The 23,602-nt window shown below is 35.4% G+C and overlaps 3 protein-coding genes and 1 long non-coding RNA gene across 4 annotated transcripts; all 4 read right to left on the bottom strand.

The window, feature by feature from the left end:
- Nucleotides 1–7,177: 7,177 nt before the first annotated feature.
- Nucleotides 7,178–8,711, bottom strand: LOC143575318 (uncharacterized). The gene is made up of 2 exons (XM_077059723.1): nt 8,661–8,711; nt 7,178–7,444 (listed from the first exon to the last, which is right to left on the bottom strand). The coding sequence occupies exons 1-2, from the start codon at nt 8,709–8,711 to the stop codon at nt 7,178–7,180; spliced, it is 318 nt and encodes a 105-aa protein (XP_076915838.1).
- Nucleotides 8,712–10,524: 1,813 nt separating this feature from the next.
- On the bottom strand, nt 10,525–12,903 carry LOC143574550 (thylakoid lumenal 15.0 kDa protein 2, chloroplastic-like). Its single transcript, XM_077059142.1, has 6 exons — nt 12,699–12,903; nt 11,488–11,591; nt 11,174–11,264; nt 10,994–11,062; nt 10,807–10,916; nt 10,525–10,724 (listed from the first exon to the last, which is right to left on the bottom strand). The coding sequence occupies exons 1-6, from the start codon at nt 12,901–12,903 to the stop codon at nt 10,632–10,634; spliced, it is 672 nt and encodes a 223-aa protein (XP_076915257.1). The 3' UTR covers nt 10,525–10,631.
- A 1,253-nt stretch (nt 12,904–14,156) lies between these two features.
- On the bottom strand, nt 14,157–15,764 carry LOC143574542 (uncharacterized). Its single transcript, XR_013142615.1, has 3 exons — nt 15,638–15,764; nt 14,453–14,531; nt 14,157–14,374 (listed from the first exon to the last, which is right to left on the bottom strand). It is a non-coding gene; the product is annotated as an uncharacterized LOC143574542 (long non-coding RNA).
- A 2,423-nt stretch (nt 15,765–18,187) lies between these two features.
- Nucleotides 18,188–20,352, bottom strand: LOC143574534 (membrane magnesium transporter-like). Its single transcript, XM_077059130.1, has 4 exons — nt 20,219–20,352; nt 20,090–20,142; nt 19,897–19,997; nt 18,188–18,419 (listed from the first exon to the last, which is right to left on the bottom strand). Exons 1-4 carry the CDS (start codon nt 20,295–20,297, stop codon nt 18,329–18,331), a joined length of 324 nt encoding a protein of 107 aa, XP_076915245.1. The 5' UTR covers nt 20,298–20,352; the 3' UTR covers nt 18,188–18,328.
- Nucleotides 20,353–23,602: the final 3,250 nt, after the last annotated feature.

The following is a 23,602-nucleotide window of genomic DNA, read 5'->3' as shown; positions in this document are numbered from 1 at the left end:
TCCTCCTGCATCTTCCAGATCTGGAAGTATTTTCCAGATCTGAAAACATAGATCTAAGGGTTTCCCCCAAAGGCTTGGTGGTTCTTCCTGAGATTTTGATGAACGGATCGGAGGGCCGAGAAGAGAGGCCAGTGTGGTTCATTGCCGTCCCACGGATGGCGCCAATGTCGAAGCACGAAATGGAATCTGACCTGACCCATGACGGAGCTTCCACGGATTTCGAGATGAATGAACCGCATCCTGGCCTGCTGATCCTCTCCTCCGGCTGCTCGCGATCTGCAGTGGCGTTTTGGGGGTGTGGAGGTGACCGCTAAGATGATCTTGAAGATCTCTTGTTCACAGACACAAAAACTGGTGGTGGCACCTACTGAGCATGACCCCATGATAAGGAGGTGAAGACCTCCTTATATAGAGTCTCATGGCCACCATCATGATACCCTAATGGGCCTAGCCCAATTAGGGCTACCTCCACAAACCTCCTCAGCCCAATAACAAATGTATTAGCCCATATAATAAAACAAACCAAATATAATAAATTTAGGATTGTAAACCGGGTTTAATACCATACCCCTACAGGCATTGTGAGGTAGACTTCATTGTACTTTTAGGTTGTAGCGCCTTAAACTGGTCAAGGAAAATGGTCGAATTGCAACGCGGTGAGCCGAGTCTTAATTTGTTTGGGCTTGGGCTTCCCAGATGTGTGATCGTGGTTAAAGTGATTATTTGGATGAATGTTTTGGTTTTGTTGGCCTTGGTGCTTTTATTCACGGTTTGAGCATTTCTTATGAGATAGGATTTTAGGAGGGGAGGATGATGCACTAGCATCTACGGACTCCCACGAAGATATCGGGCACATCATCGAGTTCGGAGCAAAAGTTGATCTGGTGGAGCATTACGATAGTGTCGGGCCACGCGAGCATGGAATTCGACGACGAGGGCTAGGCAAGAAATAAAAGAATGAAGATTTTTTAAAATATTTTTATAAACTGTGTAAAGTTTAATTTCCTATTAGAATTACGATCCTCATGTATAAGGATATAGGGTTTTTAGGTTTTTGTTAGGCTTGCTTATTATTTTTATTGAATATTCGATTAAAGCATTCGAATTTCAAAACTTTTGTTTAAGAATAGTCAAGTTTATACTAATGGGGTGGTTGTCTATTGACAAAGGCAAAAACCTTTAGTACCTGGGTCAGAAGGGGAAGATCCTGGGTTCAAATATCACATACGCAAGGTTAAAAGAAGTTCGTTGTTCAAAAACAGAAGAATAGTCTGGTTTATAGTACTTAAAAACGATTGAGTAACCTCATAAAACAATTAAATTAATGGAAAAAATTGAAATAAATTATGAGAGTAAGAATTTTAGATTTAAATAGATTAAATATAAACTTTAAATAGATTAACTATATTTTGTTATTAGTATATTTGATGATGGTACATGTCAACCTCATTATAAAGGACACTCGACCTAATAAATTGAGGACAATGGTCTGACTCAGCTTGACTATGACCATTTGATGTATTAGCATGTCTCATGTGTGCATGTATGTGTATGTCCATTATGGGTGCCCATGACATGTAGCATACTAATTTTGTTCATTGATTTGTTTATTGCCATTCTTATTGGGCATTATAAAAATAAAAGAAGATATTATAGATATTATATTATTTCTTACCATTCTCTCTTGTTGGAAAGAAAATCAAAGAAGAGGAATTTTTCTTTCATTATCTTAAATATATATCAACGAAACCTTTAAAAGCTTTCTGATTTCTCCCTATATTATCTGAAGCCATCGGATTGTTTTATTAATAAATGGATGATTCTCATGCATTGACCCGAATTAACAGGTCTGGGTCTTACCAAACCCATATAGCCCTTAAACGGGTTATAACGTCTCATTAAATTAAAAATTAATCTCACCAAATATTTGATATGAAAATCATATAAAATAGGGATATACTAAAAATTAATATCTGATTATTTAAAAAAATATATTATTTATAATTAAGAAACAATTTTATAGCAAAAAAATAAATAGGTCATGGGTCTCATCAAACCCAGATAACTTTAAAACCGGATTATAACATCTCATTTATTTGTGAAATCCTTTCATAATCAAACCCTGAGTATAGTATTAACTTTCTTACAATAAATAAAATTAATATGTACATATATATATATATATTAGAAATATAGAAATGAATAACGTAAAACAACCCTCGTAATACGGGGATAAAAACTAGTTAGGCTATCCGCTACGGTGGGGGCATCGAAGCCCTCCACCGTTCCACGTCATCGCCACAGGGCTCGAAGCCCGCCCCGCTATGGTTTAAAGCCCCTTGGGTGCCCCAATATATATATATATATATATATATATATATATATATATATATATATATATATATATATATATATATATATATAGGAGAAGTATAGAATGAAAACCCAATTGAGTTGTGAAAACCCGTGAAAACCCTATGTAACATCGTTTTTTTTTGTTTTTTTTACACATGTAATATATGATGTTATATTTAATACAAAACATCGAAAAATAAAAAAAAATGTTTTACTATTTTTTAACATTTTTTTACTAACTTTTATATATGTTTTCAGGATAGAGAAAAAGTTATTTATGTATTTACATTTTTTATTTAACTTTAATTGTGGACCACATGATTCAAACTTTAATTAAAAACATTTGGTTGAGAATGAGTTTCTAGAGTTTTTCACAACTCAAGTTGGTTTTTATTTTAACCTAACCCTATATATATATAGGGGATGGTTCAGGAGAGAAGTCACCTTAATATGAGAAGTGTGAGAAATGAATTCTTATCATTGATTAAGATTGATCAATGGTCTATATTGATTATGGCATATTTGTAATTACTTATAACTGATTTTAATGGCTTTTAATAAGAAAGGACGGTGAAGTAATTTCCCAAATATGTTAAATAAGGAAACTTTTTGTCAACTATAATTTCTTTCCTTTTGTTTTAGTCTACTCAATTACCAAAACAAAGTCCACTGAGATCCGAAAATACTTAATAATTTGTATTAATTTTCCCTCAATACATTTGATTGTTGAAAATGAATAAATGCTTACGAAAATTCAAAAGGGATAGAGAAGGTTGAATGCAGTTATGAATCCTACACAAATATTAATAACGTCCTACATAAAGATTAATAACATCCTACACAAATTTGATGTCAATCCTACACAAAAGGAAATAAAAAAAAAAGCTGTGTAGGCCATAAACTTTAGTATGTTATGGTATACTCTATAGCAATTATTTTTTGTTTTCTCTTACATTTTTTTTATCAACCATTTGTACCTAGTTACGAATCCTACACAAAGATTGATAAAATCCTACACAACTGAAAATAAGTAAAACAAGTTGTGTTGTGCATATGTAAACTTTAGTATGTTACATTTACTGTGTAGCAATTATTTTTTTTTACTATTACATGTGTTTGTTTGTATATTACTGTGTAGGGGTTATGCATGCCTGTGTAGGCCATATATGTAAACTTTGGTGTGTTATATTCTACCATGTAGCAATTATTTTTTGTTTTATTCTTGCATGTTTATGTATTACCGTGTAGAATGCTTGCCATGTATGTAGGTATATTTATAATTTGTGTAGGATTGGTAGTTATTAATGTGAAGTAGGATTTATTTGTGTAAGCCAATTTACCATTTATGTAGCATTTTTTTAGAAATTGTATATATGGGTTATATAATACTTGCGTGTTTTTTATGGTTGTATATTTAAAAATTTTGTATGTTACTGTCGGTCTATTTTTAAAAGAAGCTCATCTTTATGTGTAGTTTATTTTAATGATTTTTTGTATTAAAAATTTAAGGCTAATTTAACAAAATTGAATGTAAAACCATTTAGCATATAGGTTGTTTGTATATTGATACTATTATTTTTTCTATAGAGATTAATTTGTAAATATCAGTAAAATCCTTAAAGTAATCGGTAGAACAAATATTTATATTTTTTTCAATCAGATTTATATCATAGAGGTATTTTTGTCACTTAAATAACTTAGAATGAGTTGTATGTCAATTTGTGATGGATGTATTAAATAAAGATTGAGTAGAGTTTTGTTATATATATTTGGTGATGATCTTTTATGATTAATATTGAATATATATAGTGTGAGCTGCTTAATTAATAGTTTCCATATAAACTAGATAGGAAGTTTTTACCATTCTACTCTTGTATTTAATTAAAAGAGAAAAAGAAAAAAAAATTTGATTGGCTGCATTGATTTCTCACACTTCTCACAATAACTTGACTTCTCTCTTGAACTTAAACACACACACACACATATATATATATATATATATATATATATATATATATATATAGACACACACACATATATATGCATGTGTGTGAGAGATGGAGAAAGAGGGGGTCCACCACACCCTCCTCCGCGCCGGCCGTCCAGAAAACGCTGTGCCCTTCGCGCCCCCGGTGGTGTCCCCCCTCCTTCGGCGCCCATAGCGGGCAGTCTTAAAAGATAAAAATAACTAAAGCTCATTAACTGTTAGAAGATAAAAATAGCTAAAGCTCATTAACAGTGTTGTAGATCATTTCAGTGTTCTAGTCTGTAATTTACAAAGAAAATATAAGATTAAAATAACTAAAGCTCATTAATATGTTGTGACTGTTATAAGATTAAAATGTCACCCTAGCCATGTGGGACCCGCCCGTCTTCGCTCCTCTCTTTGATATTGGTTACGGTTTTCTTCCACCTAACAATGTTGGAGATGGTTTTATGAATCAATCTCGTAGGCATGTTATTATTATGTACTAATGTACTATCCAACATGAGATTATGAGGTTTATGTTGGTTTTGAAATTTGTCATAACAGCGGATCCATTGGTTAGTCTGTTGCAAATATGATAACCAACACTACTCCATTCGAGGGTGATCCCTACAAACGTTACTATTACCAATTTGGTATTTGGTTACACTACCTGAGTACACGACAATGATATGACATAAGCAGCCAATCTCATCCGGTCCAAGCAAGCTTCCTTTGGCAGGGTTACAACACCATCGTGGCTACAATAAGACCCTGGTGCTTTGAATGGCCTGCTACGCAGGTCTCTGTGTTATTTTTTGGTAGAGAATAGCTCACCCTCGGAAGATATTCCAATTCCGATTTAGTTTCATTTAACCTTATGGTTTTATGAAGGTTCTTTAAGCTTTAGGGTAAATATCACTCATGTTGTGGAATGGAAATGTTTATCCAGGCCCGGCTCCAAGAAAGCAAAAAAAAAATTTGGGCCGAAGGCGAAAATTTTTTTAGACTTTAAATAAAAGGAGTATTTTGTTGGGTTTAAACAAGTTAAAATTGATATGGGCTTAATTGGTTATAATTTAGGTTGTGTAAAAAACTTTTATATAAAAATAAGATTAAACATGTGTCATATGAGACTAGAACCCATAACCTTTTGGTTGGAAGTAATACTTCTTTACAACTAGACCAAACTAAGGTTTATACAAATGAGTTTAAACACTAAATATACATATTGTTTTAATAAAAATATATATAATTTTTTTAAAAAAATCGGGCCTAGCGGGGTGTCGGGTCTGTGGCCGTCGACCACCTAGCCCCCCCTATGGGTCGGCCCTGTGTTTATCCCCTGGGTATGGTGTAGAGGTGCACAAACCAGGTATTTTCAAGCACCGGAACCGGTTCCGGTGCTGGTCAACAACAGTTAAAACCAGGTCTGGGTAGGAACCGGTTCCAGATATAGTCGGATATTTGACCGGGATTTCCGGGTTTTTTTCGGGTTTTGGTTTGGGTATCCCGGTTCCGGTTCCACCGGGTCGGTTCGGGTTCCGGGTACGGCTTTGAGGAGAAATCCTATACCAGGTCCTACCCGCAAGCAGGGTACGTGTAGAAACCGGTTCTGGGTCCGGGTCGGAACCGGGTTTTTTTGTGCACCTCTACTCCTCTAGTATGGTGTTACTTCTTTAACATGCAAATGTGCAATGGTGCCACATGGAAATCTCTAAACCAGTAATCCCATTAGATTAATGGGCCTTTATGGAGGCTTGGCATTTTGGACCTACTATTATTTTCTTCTAAGCCCATCATATATGAGTACATTTCTAGTTCTAGTAAATGATTGATACTTTGGGACTTCTGCCTAGTAGACCAACCTATAGCACCTTAGCCACTTAGAATTGCACATTGCTTGGATTAGGATCAAAGGATAAATCGACTTTTGTGGGACACTAGCTTATTTAAAGACAACAGGTTATAAACAACCAGATTTTTCTAGCGATTGTTGGATCATTAGTTGGTATAATTCCGGCATGATCATTGATAATGCGTATGGTCTGCCACAAAAACCATTATGTGGGAAAACTTATTACAAATCACTAACTCGATTAATGGAGCCTAGATATTTCTAGTCATTAGTTGCCCTAGGCTAGAGGTGGGCAAAAAAAACCCGGTTCGAACCCGACCTGGACCGCCAGAACAGGTTCAACCAATATCCGGTCAAAACCCAACCCGCAACCGGTCCCACATGACCCGGTTCTTGATTTTTGTTGACCATATCCAGAACCGGTTCCTAAAAATACCCGATTTGTTCACCCATACAGACTGCCTTTGGTCGCACATATGGGCTTAGTGCAACATCTAGCGAACCCAGTGTGCACCAAAGTTCCCAAAGCTGAAAATATATGTTTGCCCAACCGAGTGCGCACCAAAGTTCCCTCGTATACGTTCTAAGGCCACTATGGTCTTATTAGGAGCGTTGAGCATAGACGTAAAATACAATGCGGGACAACCTAGCACTGATTTGACCAAAGTTAGGCAACCTCTACGGTCTGTTTCTTCTGTTTTTCCTGCTTGTAGTTTGGCTGTTCGCAGGCTCGTTTATTTTGTTTTGTGTCAAAGTACCGATAAAGGCAAACCTATTTTACGCTAGCCAGTATGGAATTACTGATATGCAACGTCTATACTATTTCAAAAGAAACCGAGAACATAGATGCTTAAACATGCAGTTTCATAGACACTTAAAGCAAGCAGGCATAATCATGCACTTTATAATCCTAACATAATTCAACAAAAGGATATATAATAATAACAAAAAGGTTCAAGACTGTAACTTTTCTTGCCTCGAGTGATTCACGCCTTTTATTAAACAGTTGGTCGGCGTTCAAACCCTGTCCCTGGATCCTCGGTGGAAGGATTCACATTAAGGCTGGTAACCATTGCAGACGGTGGCCCTCTTCGACACCGCTCCTGCATCTCCCCAACCTTATCGGCACTCCCTGAAAACAAAGCTTCCACGGAGCCATCCCGCCGGTTCCTCACCCAGCCTTTTAAACCCAACTCCGTAGCGTTTTGCACGGTCCAGTCCCGGTAGAATACCCCTTGAACTGTCCCCTTAATAATCACATTCACCTGGAATCAGCAGCACAAATATGATGTCAAAATTTTCAATTAGGCTTAGGGGTATTAAATTATGACACAACACGAAACTAACACGAAATTCACGATTTCAGGTTCGGGTGAACCCAGTGAGTTCCCGTATAACCATTTATTTTATATTTTGTTTTTGTATAATGTGATTTATGTAATAAACTAAATTGGTTGGGTATGTCAACCTAAAATTAAAACTAAAAAAAAAAAAGAAAATAAACCTAATATTCATGCAAGGTGACTAAACATGAGAAGGCCTGTATTGACAACCAACACGTATTTATACCGTTCGCATTTGACACTTTTGGTTTCCTCGCACCTGAAGCTGCGGGGCTACTTAGCCGAGTCCAACGGGTGCATAGTAATGCTATGACTCCAAGATTTATCGATGTAGCGTTTAAAAGATTGGGTTTTGCTATTTAAACAGCGCATGCGGCGCAACTTGTTGCCAGTTTGCCCTCTGTCTTGATGTAAACGCTTTATAATTAGATGAATAAAGATTCTCTTATATTTGGAAAAAAATGTAATTGTTTATATAAATTTATAATTTTGTTGTAAAAATGTAATTTCAAAGCATTAATATGTGAAAACAACAAAAAAATAAAATAAAATAAATTCTGGGTCAAACGGGTCGTGTTCGGGTCAATCCGTGAATATGTGGGGTCGTGCTTGAGTTCACGTGTCTTACACGATTTTCGGGTTCAACTCATGTTTGTGTTCGTGTCAAATTTTCAGGTTTGTGTCGTGTTGGATCCGTTAAGTCCTAATGGTGCAAACGAGCCGAGGCGCTCACGAGCTACTTGAGATCGGATCAATAAAAAGCTCGACACAAGCCGAGCCTGAGCTTGTATAGGCTTGTTGAGCCTTAACGAGCCAAGTGTATTTTTTAAAAAATTTAAATTCTTTTGGACTTCTATGTATTAGTTTCACACGGTATAGCCGAGCTTTGCCTCGTTTAAGTTACTAGACACGAACCGAGCCTGCTAGGCTCGTTAAGGTTTTTATTTAAAAATATATAAAAACGGTTAAAAATGCATATAAAATCATAAACGAGCCTGAGTTCGAGCTTAGTCAAGCCAATCTCGGCTCAGCTCGTATACACCCCTACCATTAATAACCCAAGAAGACGACCAATTTAACACCCCCTAACTATTTTGGCTTTAATTTAATCCTAATTGAAAGGATAAGATGAGCTAACCGTTTTAATGGGCGTTGATGATGAATGAACAGACGACGATTGAGAAGACATGCTATTAATGGATTGAGATCGGAGTATTGGAGGATGAAGATTCGTGGGTATTAAAGAATTTGGAAATTGGAGGAAGCGTTTGGTGATTCGATTGTGATTATTATTATTATTATTATGACAATGATAATTTCGTAAATAGTGGTTACATGGAATGAGGGATTTGAGTGTGGTTGCCGAGACCAAGACTCTTTCTGCTGCCATTTTTAAAATAAAACCATGGTTCATGGAATACATGTTTTGAGAATTTTGATTCGGTTTTTGTGGAGGTAGACAAATGGATGATGAAGAAGAAGAATTCATCCTACAATCTTCTAACTTTTTAACATATCAAAAATTAAATAAATTTAAAATAAATAATCTTTACCTTTTTTTTTTGTATTGATCAATAAAGTATTATATAAAAGTTTAATTAATATTTTCTTAAAAAGTGAAAAAAATCCTAGGCGGATACGTTAGGAAGAGACCATGTGACACCCAAGTTACTCATTTAGGTCGTATGTTGCAGTTTTAACCCCGTTCTGTGGCAACACTTATGCAAGCTGGTCGGCATTAAGCAATGCGTCATGCCAGCGTTTCAGGCGTTATTGGCCGGTGTTAGCTTGGGCGGTAACGTGTTAGCGAACGACAGGGAGTCGGGAGGGCAGTAAGCATTTTAGCACAAGAAGCAACCTTATTAGTATAGGAAAATCCGAAGATGCATGATTAATGATGGGGTTACACCACCCATATCTCACATCCAGAGATAACCGCAACAAAGGCCCAACATTGGCCTGAAGGTAAGAGAGCCACGACACAAGCCAAGTTGCGACCTAGAGCAAAACCCCACAAAGTGATCGTAAAGCTATGGAGATCACGACAAGGCACGCGTCCCGGACAGCGAAGATATTATTTAGTAGTTTCCAATCAGTTGGTAGTTTCTCCCATGATACATGTTCCCGCGTTAGCAATGTTTGTTTATATTTCTATGATGTTTCCATTTAGTATTTGTATTTAAACCCTTTTGTTGTGAAATGAAAGAAGAAAATTATGAAGTAAAATGTCTTGTTCTTTCTCTTATTTCTTTGGAGCTTGATCCACTTAACGGATTAACTATCTTGGGAGATTGATCATCTCGAATTGGTCCCTGTCACAAGACCAGTCACGAACCGAGTACAAAAGTCCAGTAAGAGGCTTGCAACCCCAAAATACTTTTTAATTCATTAAAACAGGCTAAACCTAAGAAGATGTGACACTTCTCCAAGGAAACATAAGGAATAAGAAGCCATATAAACAAGCATCCCAATGGTTAGAAACGAATATAATCAGGTTGCATGACGATAAACTAGTAACGGCCAAGACCAACACAATAACATCCTTAGGCAGTAAGCACATTTCAGAGGCATCAGAGAGTTAATTCAACTATAGGGACAAAGAGCATTTATGGTGTATGAACCATCTTTGCACCAAAACAAATGTAACATCTTGTGTGAGCGGCGTTTGTCCGATAATGTTGACTGCAGGTTCACCAAAACGGAACCTCAAGACCAAACACCCTGAAATAGTCTCTCACGGTATTATTTGTTTTGCGGCTCATGAGTTTGCGAAGAGGAGGAATAAAGTCGCAATCTGAACTGGGCGAGTCACCATCTCGCACTGTTCTTGGACTTTTTAGTCTCTTGACCGAAACTCTTGTAGCAATTATTAACGACTAAACATCATAATGCCTCAAAAGACCCATAAAGAGTTCAGACTAACTGGTACTACTACTAGGATGATACAGTCCAGTTCGGCAAAAACTGGATCGTTGGCAGTACCATCGAAGTTCTAATTTAATCATGCATTTTGACTTTTATGGTCAATAATCAATTTACAAATCCAATATCTGTAATATAAACTGTTTAATTACACAACATTTAAAGATCTCTATACCCCCATAATCACTTATTTTACCTCTGCACAATTATTTGCTCCCACAGGTTCTCTTAAGCAATTAGATATTGCCATTACTGCAGCTTCAACAGATGCATCCTCTCCCTGTTACATTTTTTAAAACTTATTTACTCCATTTGTATAAGAAATTCAACAATTAACGAAAAACTTCATAAAACTGTTTAACCTTCTCTTTCCAGTAAAACATATTTCCATACTTCCCTGCCAAACGACTCCAAAAACTACGTGGTATATCCAAATCCACAATCTCTCCCACGTTGAAGTTCAAAATATTACCTGCTCGAGTTTTAAATAACATATCGATTCTTCCAAAAGAATAAATGAGTATAAAGATTGGTGTATGAAACAATTACCAAAAGTAGGGTCAGCAACAAAAACAATAGTTCTATCATCCACTTGCCAGAAATCTTTAATAGCTAACCCTGTAGATGTTCAATAAATTGCAGGATTAGGTTAACATGATCATAATGCTTATATTTTGATACAAAGTTTATACAAGAATTCACTTATTCATATTTAGAGCAGCTGCATACCAGGTGTATCAGGGTAGTTCTGAGCTAGAACTCGGAGCTTGAATCCTGTATCTTTTTCAATAGAATCAATCTCCTTTGCAAGTCTTTTCTCCTAAACATTATGCCACAAAAGATGTTAATACAGATGAAAATTCTTTATATCAAACACATAAGTTCTAATTTTACAAGTTTTGACACATTTGATGCTAAATTGGTGGTATATGTGTTGTTTTCTGAATATGCAGTGCTAACTTGGTTAAAGAGTTGATAAATGTTTGCCAGGCTTCGGCCTTTTACCAAAAAGAAAAAATTGGTGAAAGAAAAACGAATGATACCTGACCATCTGAGAGGAATCCTGCGATGTCAATAACTGTGGTGAATTGTTTGGGAAGTAATTCTGGTTTGTTAACTCCAACTTTTGCCTCAGCAAATCCAACTCCTACATAGTTTAGGATTTACGCTCTGCACACTGATTCAGGAAACAGAAAACAAAAGCAACTCCTAACAAGTTCATATTACTAAAAGGCCAATGTAGGCAAACGAGCTGAGCCGCTCGAGATCGGATCGATAAAAAGCTAGAAACGAGCTGATCCCGAGCCTCCTGTATTAATAAGTTCTAACTCTTTTGGACTTCTATGTATTCATTTCACACTGCACAATCGAGCTCAAGCCAAGCTTTGGCTCGTTTAAGATACTGCACACGAGCTCGAGCCGAGCTTAGGGTTGTTAAAGTTTTTATCAAATGTGCAAAATAATTAATAAAACACATAAATTAATTCGTAAATAATAAACGAGCCGAGCCTAGTTGAGCTCGGGCTCGGCTCATACACACCCCAAGGCAAACGAACCGTAGATCTAGCAGGATTTTGCAAGTGAATCAATACCATTAATATGAATCTACAAAATTTGCATAACGAACAAACGAAATAAACAAACAAACATTAACGGACGTAAACAAGTGTTCGTGAACACATTATCGAAAGTTAGGGCTGGCAATTGGGTACATGCTTAAGACACGATAACACATGTTAATAAAAAAAAGTGAGGTATGCGATTTTCTTTTATTTTCTTAAATAGTTGAAATTAGTAGGCTAGACTCCATCACTTTCCCTTATTGGTACATGAAACTTAAAACTGTCTTATAATAATGACATATAAAGTGGTTAAACGAGTTGTATTCATGTTTGATACTTGTGTTATGCGTGCCGTATCTAACCTGTAAAACCTATTAAGACACGAATTGTCAGCCCTATCGAAAGTTCACAAACACAAGCAAACGAGCATGACATCCGTGAACAAACATAAACAAACTTCCCGCCGAACAATTCATGAACAGTTCGGTTCGACTAAAGCTCTTAACTAAAAGGCAAATGAATCGAAAATCTAGCTTAATTTCAAAGTGGCTTAATACTATTAGTATGAATCTACATTATTTGCAGGATAAACATTGCCTTTGAATACTCAGTAAGTTCATTAATCTAAGTAATATGACTAATTAACCTCAATTACCAGATGATAATTTCAATTTTGTTACTGAATGATGTACCTGAAAGAGTTACAGCGAGAGCTAGGGTTCCGGAGAGTGCAAAACTCAGTGAATTGGATTTGAATTTAGAAATCAAACGATCAAAATCGTTTAATTTGGGCGGCGAAACGGATTGATGTGAAGATCCAGATGGTGATGCTCCGGTAGCAACTGCATTAGTAAAATGGTTTCGAAATCGTAAAGAGTGAAGATGAAGAACCGCCATTGTTAATAAAGCTTATTCTGGAAAATGTATGCTTATGGAATCATGCAATAATTATAAACGCAGCAATAATAACCCTTTAAGTTTTACCAACTTACTTTTTCAACTATGTGGTTTCCAAGATAATTTTTTTTTATTGAACGCATTTTCAGAAAAAAGAAAATGGCGAGAACCGCATAAAATACTTATACTTATACTTAATGCATTAATGATTAATGATTTAATGAGATAGTTGGTAGGCGGTTATTTAACCACCTTCTGTGTAACACTTAAAGTAAAAGATACAAGTGTATTATGCGGTTCTCACAGTTATCAGTAATTTATTTTGTTTCTCATCATTGTTTTAAAAACTGGCATTTTACTCGTACCGCATCCCGTTCAACAATGGTACAACTGGTTGAGCCGGGTTAAATTGTTTGTATGCAATTACATAAAAATTCAACTTTAACTCTAAAAATAACTCAAAAATACATTAATATGCCTCAAACATGAATCAAACATCACACATGAACAATAATCGAGTCAAATAACAACTTAATCAATTACAAAAGATGTAAAGAAACCAACATTGGATTTGTATAATATAAAATTTGTTCATTAGTGAATCGTCGTTTACTATGTTTACTCGTTTAAACTTTATCTGCTAGGTTAAAAGTCATTTTTTAAAAATATGGGCCGCAAAAAAATAACAAAAGTCTCTTGGTTTAAAACCAATAACGGGTTTTAAACCAAGAGATTAAACACATTAAACATATCATCATTAACGGGTTCATATATTGTAATAAATAGATTAAACAAGTCGTGGGTAGCTAATCAAATATGTTTTTTTTCATTCTAATATTTAACTGGTTGGCAATTGACCATTTTGTTAAACAAATAATCATTCACAGGCTCATAAATTATGACAAATAGATTAAATAGGTCGTGTGCAGCTGACCGGTTGACGTTTTCAAATATGTTTTTTTCATTCTAATATTTAACTGATTGGCAATTGACCTTTTATTAAACGGGCTAACCAACTCAACTTGAACTCGAATAGTTTAGAATCTTTGCTATTAACTATTTGAATTCTTGGCTCTTCCATCCATATAATTAGAATATATTAAAGAATAACTCGGTTATTAACATTTCTGGTCAAGTATGTTAACCAGAATTAAGATTATTATCAAAGGACACTTATAGCACCAACTCACCAAGACCATTATACAACCATACAAATGATATGCTGAAAGAAGAACAAACTCGAAACAAGATAATTGTATGTACCGCTCGCATTCAGAAACAGAATCATTAATTCAGAAGTAAATTATGGCCAGAGCAGTCTCACATGGCTTACAACTTTTAACAGAACCCACATCATATTACCAGATCCTTACAACTTCTTTTTCCGCCAATGATGAAAACCTTACGGGAAGTAAACTGGCCAGTTAAAGTAGTAAGAATCACGGGCCGCTCTGCTCCAGTTCTCGTTCCACTGTAACCAACCAAACACAATCAAATTAATCATAGTCTAAATGTAAGTTTATATTTCATCATTCATTCATATGCATACCGAGAATTTATATTTCTCTCTCTTTTGCAGAGCCTTCTTCCAATGGTACTGCTCAAATAGCATCGCATGATCGTGCCAACTAAAACAATAGAGCATAAATGAACAATGTTAAAACCAGCTTTTCTAACTCGTTAATAATCAAAGCCTAAAAAGAGAATTTTATTACAAGATTTTATGGCATCTTCTGTTCAAACAAGATGTTTATTCACGCTTATAGCACAACCTTACGCTCAATTCAATGATAAAAAAAACATAGTTTTCTTCAATTATGCTTCATGTAAACAAGGTAAAATGATTTGTATGAATATTTTCCATTAGGGCTGTGAACAACCGAACCGAACAAGGCCTTGTTATGGTTCATGTTCGTCTGTTATACTTTTACCGAGCAAAGGAACGCGTCATAAACATCCAACCAAATAAAAATTTTTTGTTCGTCTTCGTTCATAAGGAAATGAACTTCTTCGTGAATGGCTCACAAACGCAACAAACAAACACAAACAACAAAAATGAAGGAACACAAACGAACACAAAGTCACAAACAATGTTTTATTTGATTTGGCTAACCAAGAATGTGGACTGAAAATGTTTCGGTCCGCTAACAAGTTTGTGGTGGGGTTTTTTTAAAATTGATATTCATATGTAAATTTTACATTACATATAAATTATTCACATAATACTCATATATATTTTTGATTTAAAGTTAATAATTCCGCTTATGATAAGATTAGAAAAGTCATTAAAAACCTTAACGAACACAAACAGGTGTATAGGAACACATTATCGAACGTTCACAAACACAATTGAACAAGCATAACCTCTATTCTTGTTTGTTCATTTAGTAAATCGAACTAAATTCCTCGTTCATCATCGATCATTTATTAAATTAAACTAACGAACATAAACAAACTTCCAGGAGCTCTTCGAACGCTCGGTTTATTTACAGCCCTATTCCGCATAAATGCATAATATAAGCAGTTATTTCTAAATTAAAGCTTGACATGATGCTCATTAATCATGAACCAACAGCATCGTATTCAATCAACGTAATGTAATAACCTAACCTAACCTAGACCTACAATTTAACAAATTTATAATACCTAATCAAAGCAAATTAACCAAAATTAAAGCAAATATTAAACAGAAATTGAAGAAATAAGATGAAGCAAGTGATTGATGCATACATACTTGTATCGATTGGTGGTTTGCCAAATGTAGGGGTGAGACCAGGTCCAAGCGGAGAAGGCGCTGAAGAATTTGTCTGGACCCGAGTGTGGAACCCCCGGGTCGCCTCTGTATGCGTTCCCAAAATATTAGATATTTATATCCGTAACGTAAAAAGTGGGTGTTATGGGAAAAATGCCCCCAAAACGTGTCTCTCTCTCTCAACCCTCAAAATTCGAGTCAGCCTCACGCTATGTACAAAACGTTTAGCTCCTAAATGCCAACCAAAGTGCGCAAGGGGGGGGGGTGGCTTTTGGCCTCAAAACTCTCCAAAATGCCATTGACTATGGATGGTCTTATAAGTTAGATATTTATATCCCTAACGTATGTTTTTTTTCCAGAATCGAGGGCCGAGGACGCATATATGATCGCCTAGGATGTTCTTCGGGTTGATATTTGAGTTTCAGATTTTGGATTTCTTGGGTCGGGTTTCTTGTCCAGAACTGAAACCCTACCATAATCTATTCCTTGTTATTCAGGTTTGGGTTTTATTAGGTTGGGTTAATCGGATTTCGAGTGTTTGACTTAGGAAACTAAAATGTAAATAAGCAAAATGCTAGAATGTTAAAGTTAAAGGAACATAATCATCTTCATTTGTAACGTAAATAAACAAATAATAAACCAACACACTCTAATAACACAATCCATGAACAAGTAAAATTAAAAACTCCAATGATAAAAGAAATATCAAACATAATGTCTTTGATCTTCACGCTTGATTCTTCGATTCTTCCTCTATCTCCAATGCTATAAGTTAAATAAGTTATACCAACAAATTTGATTGGTGCTTGAACTAAAGCGTTTTATTTTACTTTTCTGTTTCAAAATCTTGATTTGTTTACCACTTCAGGTTTAAAATTTGGTTGTTGAGGCTTCATGCTTCATATTTTGTTTATTCATACTCCAAATTTTTTAAACTTTCAAATCTATTGCAAAGAACAAACTTGTTCATATCTTGTTCGAATATTGAATTTTAATATTAAAACTATTAACCATGATAAATATAAATCTCTATTTACAGAATCCAAGCTTTTAATTTGGTTACCAATAACAATGCACGCCACATCATCATATATAAACTAAGTTAAGGATTTGTTAGAGTGAGATTGCTATTGATAACGAAATTAAAAGTCATGAGTGCCACTAATTAGATTGGTAGCAAGGATTAACATCCACTAATTGTTAATAGTTTGGATTATTAAAATTCAGTTTTCTATTTCTGTTGTGTTTGATCTCCCACTAGACGGGTTGTAATTCAATCTAAGTCGTAGAGTTTATGAAATTATTCAAGATCACATACATGTATAAATTGTTCAAATCAATATACCTAAGATCTTCGGTGTCTTAATTTCATTGCAAATGTAGAATTCCAGTCAAAATTTGTAGATATTCACTTCTAATTTCAAATTCCGACGATATATATGGTACGCTGTAACCGCATAATTATGGGGGTTATATGGAGCACTTACATTACTAGTTACTAGGTTTGAAATGAGTTCAATAAGGTTGCAGGACTCTTAATGACATAATTGTTTGAATATGAGCAATGGAGGTAGATTATATGTCAATGAGTTTGATGAAACTGAAAATGATGAAGCTACTGATGAAGTTGGCAAGTCTATAGCCAAAGTAGCGGTCACTCAAATTCGTGAGCGTCTTGGTTATACAGTTCTAATGAACCTGATTTATACAGACGTATCGATATTGCTACCATATAAAACTGTAAAATTTAAGGCTAATGCAACCAATATAAACGATCTATTAACAACTCGGTGTCTATTTAAGAAAAACAAGGCCTCTGAAAATCTTTAACGGTGGTGATGGCAGCAGTGAGCCACTCTCAGGTACAGCTCTGGTATGCATTACTGATAGAATACTTAAAGCTGTGGTGTGGGCAATGCTTCCATGGTTTGTTGCCCATGCAACGGTATGGAATTGGAACAATGGGGGCGATGAAGGTGGCCAAGGTCGCAACAGAAGCACATTTAATCTTAATTAACTTACAAGCGGGTACCAATTCACACCAACAGAGGAAGAGCTAATTAAACATTATCTGATGAAATGATCAAAAAAATAATGTTTAATTAACGCTTCTTCCGCTAGCAAAACTGGCTACCTAATGGGTAGTTAAATCAAAATCAGTTGCGACTCAGCCACCTTCATCACTGCTATTGTCCAGATCACATACCCGCCCTACTGACAACAAACACACAACTAATAAACAATGAAAAGACCGACCCCATCATTGATGTAATTTGAAGCAAATGATACTTGTTCGAAGAATCCGATCGATGATGAACACCGAAACCAAACATACGTGAGAGTGGTAAACGCCGTCGCCATCGCCATCGCCATCGCCACCGCCACCACTTCCTTGTTTTCAAACAGACACCAAATTATTAATGTGGTTACAAACTTGAAAACAATCCATGAAGAAACCGACCGTGTCATGAACTAAATAATAACCAAAAACAAGAATTCGAAACATTTTAAAATTAATAAAATACAAGAAACCTTTTGAGTCATTGTTTGTCTAGCACAATATGTGTGACTCTTAAGATCCCATCAAACATATGCTACAAAAGACGGATTCCCATCAAACAGATGCTACAAAAGACGGATTCCATTACGTGAGAAACAAATATGAGCCTTCTTTCAGTTGAGCTTCAAACCGGTTTTTGTAGGGAACGCCTTTCCGCGATGATTGAAGATCATAAAGTTCATATTTGAGGGTAAAGACACCACCCTGCATTTTAAACAAGTTACATAATACCAAAATCGTAGAACAAAATACATATCATACACTTAATTACATAAATGATAAATCTCAGGTGATAAACTCGTGTTAAATGCTGCAGAGTTCAACTGCCAATGAAAACCTTGCTTTAATTTACATATTACTAAACATATTTAAATTCATATTGCATTCATCCTTCCAAGAAGAAATCTAAATTTGTTCATAAACTAACTAACGAATCAAGTTCCACCGGCTAAATCAACTTGACTAGGCTCAAGCTCGGCTTGTTTTGACTTGCTTGAGCTTGGCACATGACTTGTTTTTTCAAGATCAAGCTCGGCTCATTTATAATTATTAGTTAATTTAGATACATTTTTTAAAATTATTTTTATACGTTGAAAAAGCCTTAAACGAGCCCAAGCTCAGCTCGGGCTAATGTGCAGTACCTTAAATGAGCCAAAGCTCATAAATCCAAAACTAAGCAGTTAATGCGAAAAAATATCGGATATCGGTTGAGGACCGATATTTGAGATATCGGTTATCGCGATGGGATATCGCCATATCGGTAAATTTAATATCATGCAGAATTTATATATATAACACTTAGCACTAACAATTCACTATACACTTTTAATATTAACAAATTATCCTTTTGCAACTTGCAAAACACTAGGGATGTAAATGAGCTGAGCCGAGCCGAGATCAAGCTCGACAAGGCTCGAGCTCGGCTCGTTTAACTTACATAGAGCTCGAGCTCGGCTCATTTGGAGCTCTATTTTCAAAGCTCGAGCTCGGCTCGTGAGTGGATTTTGAAGCTCGGGCTCGGCTCGTTTTCTATTGATCATTTATTTTTTATATAATTATAATTAATTTTGTATATATTTTTATTATAATTTTATGTATAAAATAATAGATATTATTTAGTTATTTTTATTTATTTTTTCATAACATTTATATATTAATTAATAATTATTAAATATATATTTAAAAAAATTATATAAATGGCAGGCTCGTTTGGGCTCGCGAGCCGGCTTGAGCTCGATAAGTGAAGCTCGGGCTCCGGCTCGATTAAGCTCGGCTCGATCAAGCTTTTTAACGAGCCGATCTTGAGTAGATCACGAGCAGCTCGGCTCATTTGCACCCCTACAAAACACTAACAGTTGTAGCAAGTAGGAACTGATTAAGACTCAAACACTAACATTAAACACTAAAAGTTGAAAATTAATACTTAAAACGTTGATATCGGGATTCGGGAATATTGGTCAATATCGCCGATATTATTGGTTTCACACGATGACCGATACCTGAGATACCACCGTTACTGACTGTATAGATCCAAAGACCAAAATTATTAAAACGTATAAATAAACAAAATTTAGTTAAGGCTTGAGGAGCCTAAACAATCTTCTCATACAAGGCTCGGTTTGTTTGCACCCGTAAAATCCAACACTGTTTTATATACAACACTAATAATAATAATAAGTACCTATTCTCATCGGAATCCGGAAGAATCGACCGAAAATTCCCCGGGACAGTCAATCCAGCAAACAAACTCAAAATCATTACTAATACCAACTCAACTAGAACCTGAAATCAACACAATAATATTCAAAATCAGATCCACAAAAGCCCTAAAAACACAAGCATCATACAAATCACAGAAATACAAATAAATTTACTTCATAAGGAGGTCCAGTGAACTCATCTTCAGTGATCTTAAGCAAAGCCCTATCTAATTATCACAAATTAAGAAGAATTAAGTTATTAATTTAAGAATTAGGGTTAGCAATAATAATAAGTAGAGGTACATTGAATAGTTTGATAAGCGGCGTGTAAGAGCATGAGAATGGCGAGTACGCCGACGGCGAAGCTGACGGTTATCGTCATCGGTGAATTGAATTGAAACTGGATTCGGGGGTTTTGGATTTGGTATCGAATTGATCGGATGCTTTTGGACTTATAGTCAAATGGTTGTTTATATCCCTTGAGAAAGGATGAGTTCTTCTTTTTCTCCTTAGTCCAATAGTCCAAGTGTAGTGGGTGATAAAATAGAGGCAAGAACACCTCCCTCCCCTCGGAACCAATATTATCCAACTTTCTTAATTTTCTTTATCAAAATGGATTCAATGAATAGGTGGAACAATTTATTGAAGAGAATAAGAAGAAGATAGATCAAATCATGCAAGAGATGACGAAGCAGGAGGGTTAGATCATGAGTGCATTTCGGGCCGTAGCAATAAGATATCTTCTGGTTCTACTAGTTATCGGCTGCTGATGTTCGGGTATTTTGTATATAAATTAGTTTGCTAACTTAGTCGTTTTAATCGTTTAGTTTAGGAACTTTGGTACTTCATACATGTTTATTGTGTTTCAGGTCACAGGTACTTAACGCGCTTAATTTGGGCCTGTACGAGCATGGAATGAAGATCCGGGATGTCCAGCACGCAAACCGAGACATTAATATGGACTTGCTGAGTGAAGTGACCTATCGCGTAGCGCGATGGGTGTGGAAGACAGGGCATTGCGCTACGCGATGCCCTTCATTATGTTCTGCGTTGACTTTGGTCCATCGCGTAGCGCGATATACCTGGAGAGGAGACAATCGCGCTACGCGATGGTCCCAAAAATCGTGAAAGTTAGGGTTTTGTTTTATATTACATCTTGACGACCCTAGACGGGAGAATTCACCTTCCAGGCGATTTTCAGAGCAGCAATGAGAGCTACCATCACTTCCAATCATCTCAAGGCCTCATATATGTTCCATAACATCATAACCGAAGCCCGAGAGATGCCGAGACGCGGCTAAATCCTTCGAGTCATACCCGGGATGTAGAGTATTGTAACTTTCAGTTTTTCTCATGTATTAAAAACGAATTGATTGTAACTATCTTTGATGTTAATCTATGAGTATTGATGTCTAGTATGATTGTGCACAACTTCAGTTTAGGTTTATTTCGATCAGAACGATCAGAGTGCCAGTTGCTATGATAATTGCTTGTAGGATTGTTTTGACCTGTTAATTGCAAAAAAGCATACGTTTGCCCTTAGTTGAGTCACACTGGCAGGGATTGTTTGATAACCAGTGTCGTGTGTTAGCGAGCGTGGATGCCTAAGGTTTAACCGGTTAGTCAGTCTGTAGTTGACACAAGATAGTTTATCTGTTAAGTTGCATGAGTTTGCTGTTAGGTTACGTACTTGGATTCCCGGGTGTGATTTGCTTTGTTTACTGATTGAATCTTTGATTATTTGTTTAGTTATTATAAAACCAAACTGTTTGCTAGTGCGATCAACACTTTAATTGAATTACTTCATAATGATAGGAATCGTTTACACTTTACACTGACCACATACTCCTCGTGGTCGACACCCTACTTACCCTGACTAGCTTAAGGTGATTAGGACACTAGATTTAATAGTTTTTGACTAGATAGCGACAGTCTAGCATCAGCTGCGTAGTAGGCGATCACATATCATTCGAGACCGTGTGGATACGAACGATCGTTTGATGAAAGACTACTTCAGCGACACACCTAGATACGACGACGCTGAGTTTGAACGTCGCTTTCGGGTGTCTTGATGTTTAGTTTTGAATAAGTGGTCCATACAATTGAAAGTTGTAAAATATGTTAGATACAAATGAGCCTCTTGAAAGCATAACGAGAAAAGTGAAATTGTACAAGTTAATGTGCAATTGGTGGAACAAGAATTTTTTTTTTTTTTTTTATGTAGAATAGGAAGATATGTTATCCGGTGGTGGTGAATGCAACCATTTTGAAATCTGGTAATACAATAGAGAGTTGATACGCATCTAACAAATATTATGATATATTAGAATATGATAATAATTTTATATAAAATCCCCGAAGTATTATCAAAATCATTTAAAGTAAATTCTCGAGAACAATATGATTGCAATATACAAATCCAGGGTTTAATGCTTAAAAGTAATTATCTTAAAGATGTAATTCCTATACATCAATAAGTATATGATGATATTTAATAAACTATTTATAAGAATGGTACATTATGGGATAATGATATAATTGTGACGATTTGAATATGAAGTTTATGTGCCAAACTCTTAAAGAGGAAAGTTGTATACATGATTGGTTAACATGGATGAAATTCCGTGACGGATTGTAAAAAATCTTGAATAATATATTGTATACATGATTGGTCAACACGGAAGGATGCCCATCACAGATTATGCATGCATGAAGCATTTAAGCTAAAAGCTCAAGAAATTTTTTATATATGAAATTAACAAGTTCTATATATGGACTAAAATAGTCGAGTCAGACATGGTATAATCAACTGGATGATTATCTCGGGGTGAAAAAGATGTGAATATGATGTACTTGATCCATGTACTTTAATATTAATCAACAATATCATGTTGATGATTGCATTATATCTCATAAAGAGATAATATGCGAGTCGAGCATTTGTATAATAATATTTTTGTATCAATCAAACTATATCAAGAATTTGTTGAAACATTTTAATATGAACAAAGTTCATATTTGAAAGGGTCAGAGGATGTTAAATAATTTGATATTAAACAAACTAATTTTACTATATTCTATATGTAAACTATTGGCTTAGAAGTACTATAGTTCATTGCAATTGATGTAATAATTCTTGCTAGTTATACACAACTAGATATATATTATTATTGATATAGTATGTTACTAGCGAGGAGACTTCGAAATAAGCTAATATAATTGTTTTAATACTTTCATTGTATTAAATATATGAACTTATAGTTTACTAACCCTTTTCAAAAGCTTGGTTAGTCCTATTAATACATGGAGTCCAGTACAACAAAGTCACAGATGTTGTGATACTTGTTTAGAAGACGAGACACTACAAGTCATACATGAAGATCAAGTGGTGAATTGTTAACAACAAAAGTCTCGGGTAAACTTTCTCGGAAGATCGGAACTCATCACTTAAAGAATATATAAATGAGGGGGAATATTATATGTGTTGCACTATTTTTCACTTAGTAATGGTTTTGTCCCAATGAGCTTTCCTAGCAAAATTTTTAACGAGACATCATCAAGCGTATAATGCACCATCTTATTTTCATCACGTGGATAGTCAGGGGGTATGAATAGACCATTCTCTTTGTATTAATGTTATAGTGACTCTAGTTTTTTGTATTGGATGCACGTCTAAATGAATAAGAA

Source organism: Bidens hawaiensis, unplaced genomic scaffold, assembly GCF_021521415.1.
Source record: "Bidens hawaiensis isolate Kalapana, Puna unplaced genomic scaffold, B.hawaiensis_p1.1 tig00001412_1, whole genome shotgun sequence".
NCBI classification, from domain to species: domain Eukaryota; kingdom Viridiplantae; phylum Streptophyta; class Magnoliopsida; order Asterales; family Asteraceae; genus Bidens; species Bidens hawaiensis.
The sequence above is the reverse complement of the archived record's forward strand: the minus strand, read 5'-3'. Positions and strand labels throughout refer to the sequence as shown.

Coding starts and splice junctions, on each gene's coding strand:
- LOC143574550 (XM_077059142.1), bottom strand. CDS start 12,903: ATGGCGGTTCTTCATCTTCACTCTTTACGATTTCGAAACCATTTTACT. Junction 11,265..11,487: donor GATTCCTCTCAGATGGTCAG/GTATCATTCGTT, acceptor CATAATGTTTAG/GAGAAAAGACTTGCAAAGGA. Junction 10,917..10,993: donor TGTTGCTGACCCTACTTTTG/GTAATTGTTTCA, acceptor AAACTCGAGCAG/GTAATATTTTGAACTTCAAC.
- LOC143574534 (XM_077059130.1), bottom strand. CDS start 20,297: ATGACGATAACCGTCAGCTTCGCCGTCGGCGTACTCGCCATTCTCATG. Junction 20,143..20,218: donor CGCTTATCAAACTATTCAAT/GTACCTCTACTT, acceptor TGTGATAATTAG/ATAGGGCTTTGCTTAAGATC. Junction 18,420..19,896: donor CCGGATTCCGATGAGAATAG/GTACTTATTATT, acceptor TTTAAAATGCAG/GGTGGTGTCTTTACCCTCAA.
- LOC143575318 (XM_077059723.1), bottom strand. CDS start 8,711: ATGTCTTCTCAATCGTCGTCTGTTCATTCATCATCAACGCCCATTAAA. Junction 7,445..8,660: donor CATCAACGCCCATTAAAACG/GTTAGCTCATCT, acceptor TGCTGATTCCAG/GTGAATGTGATTATTAAGGG.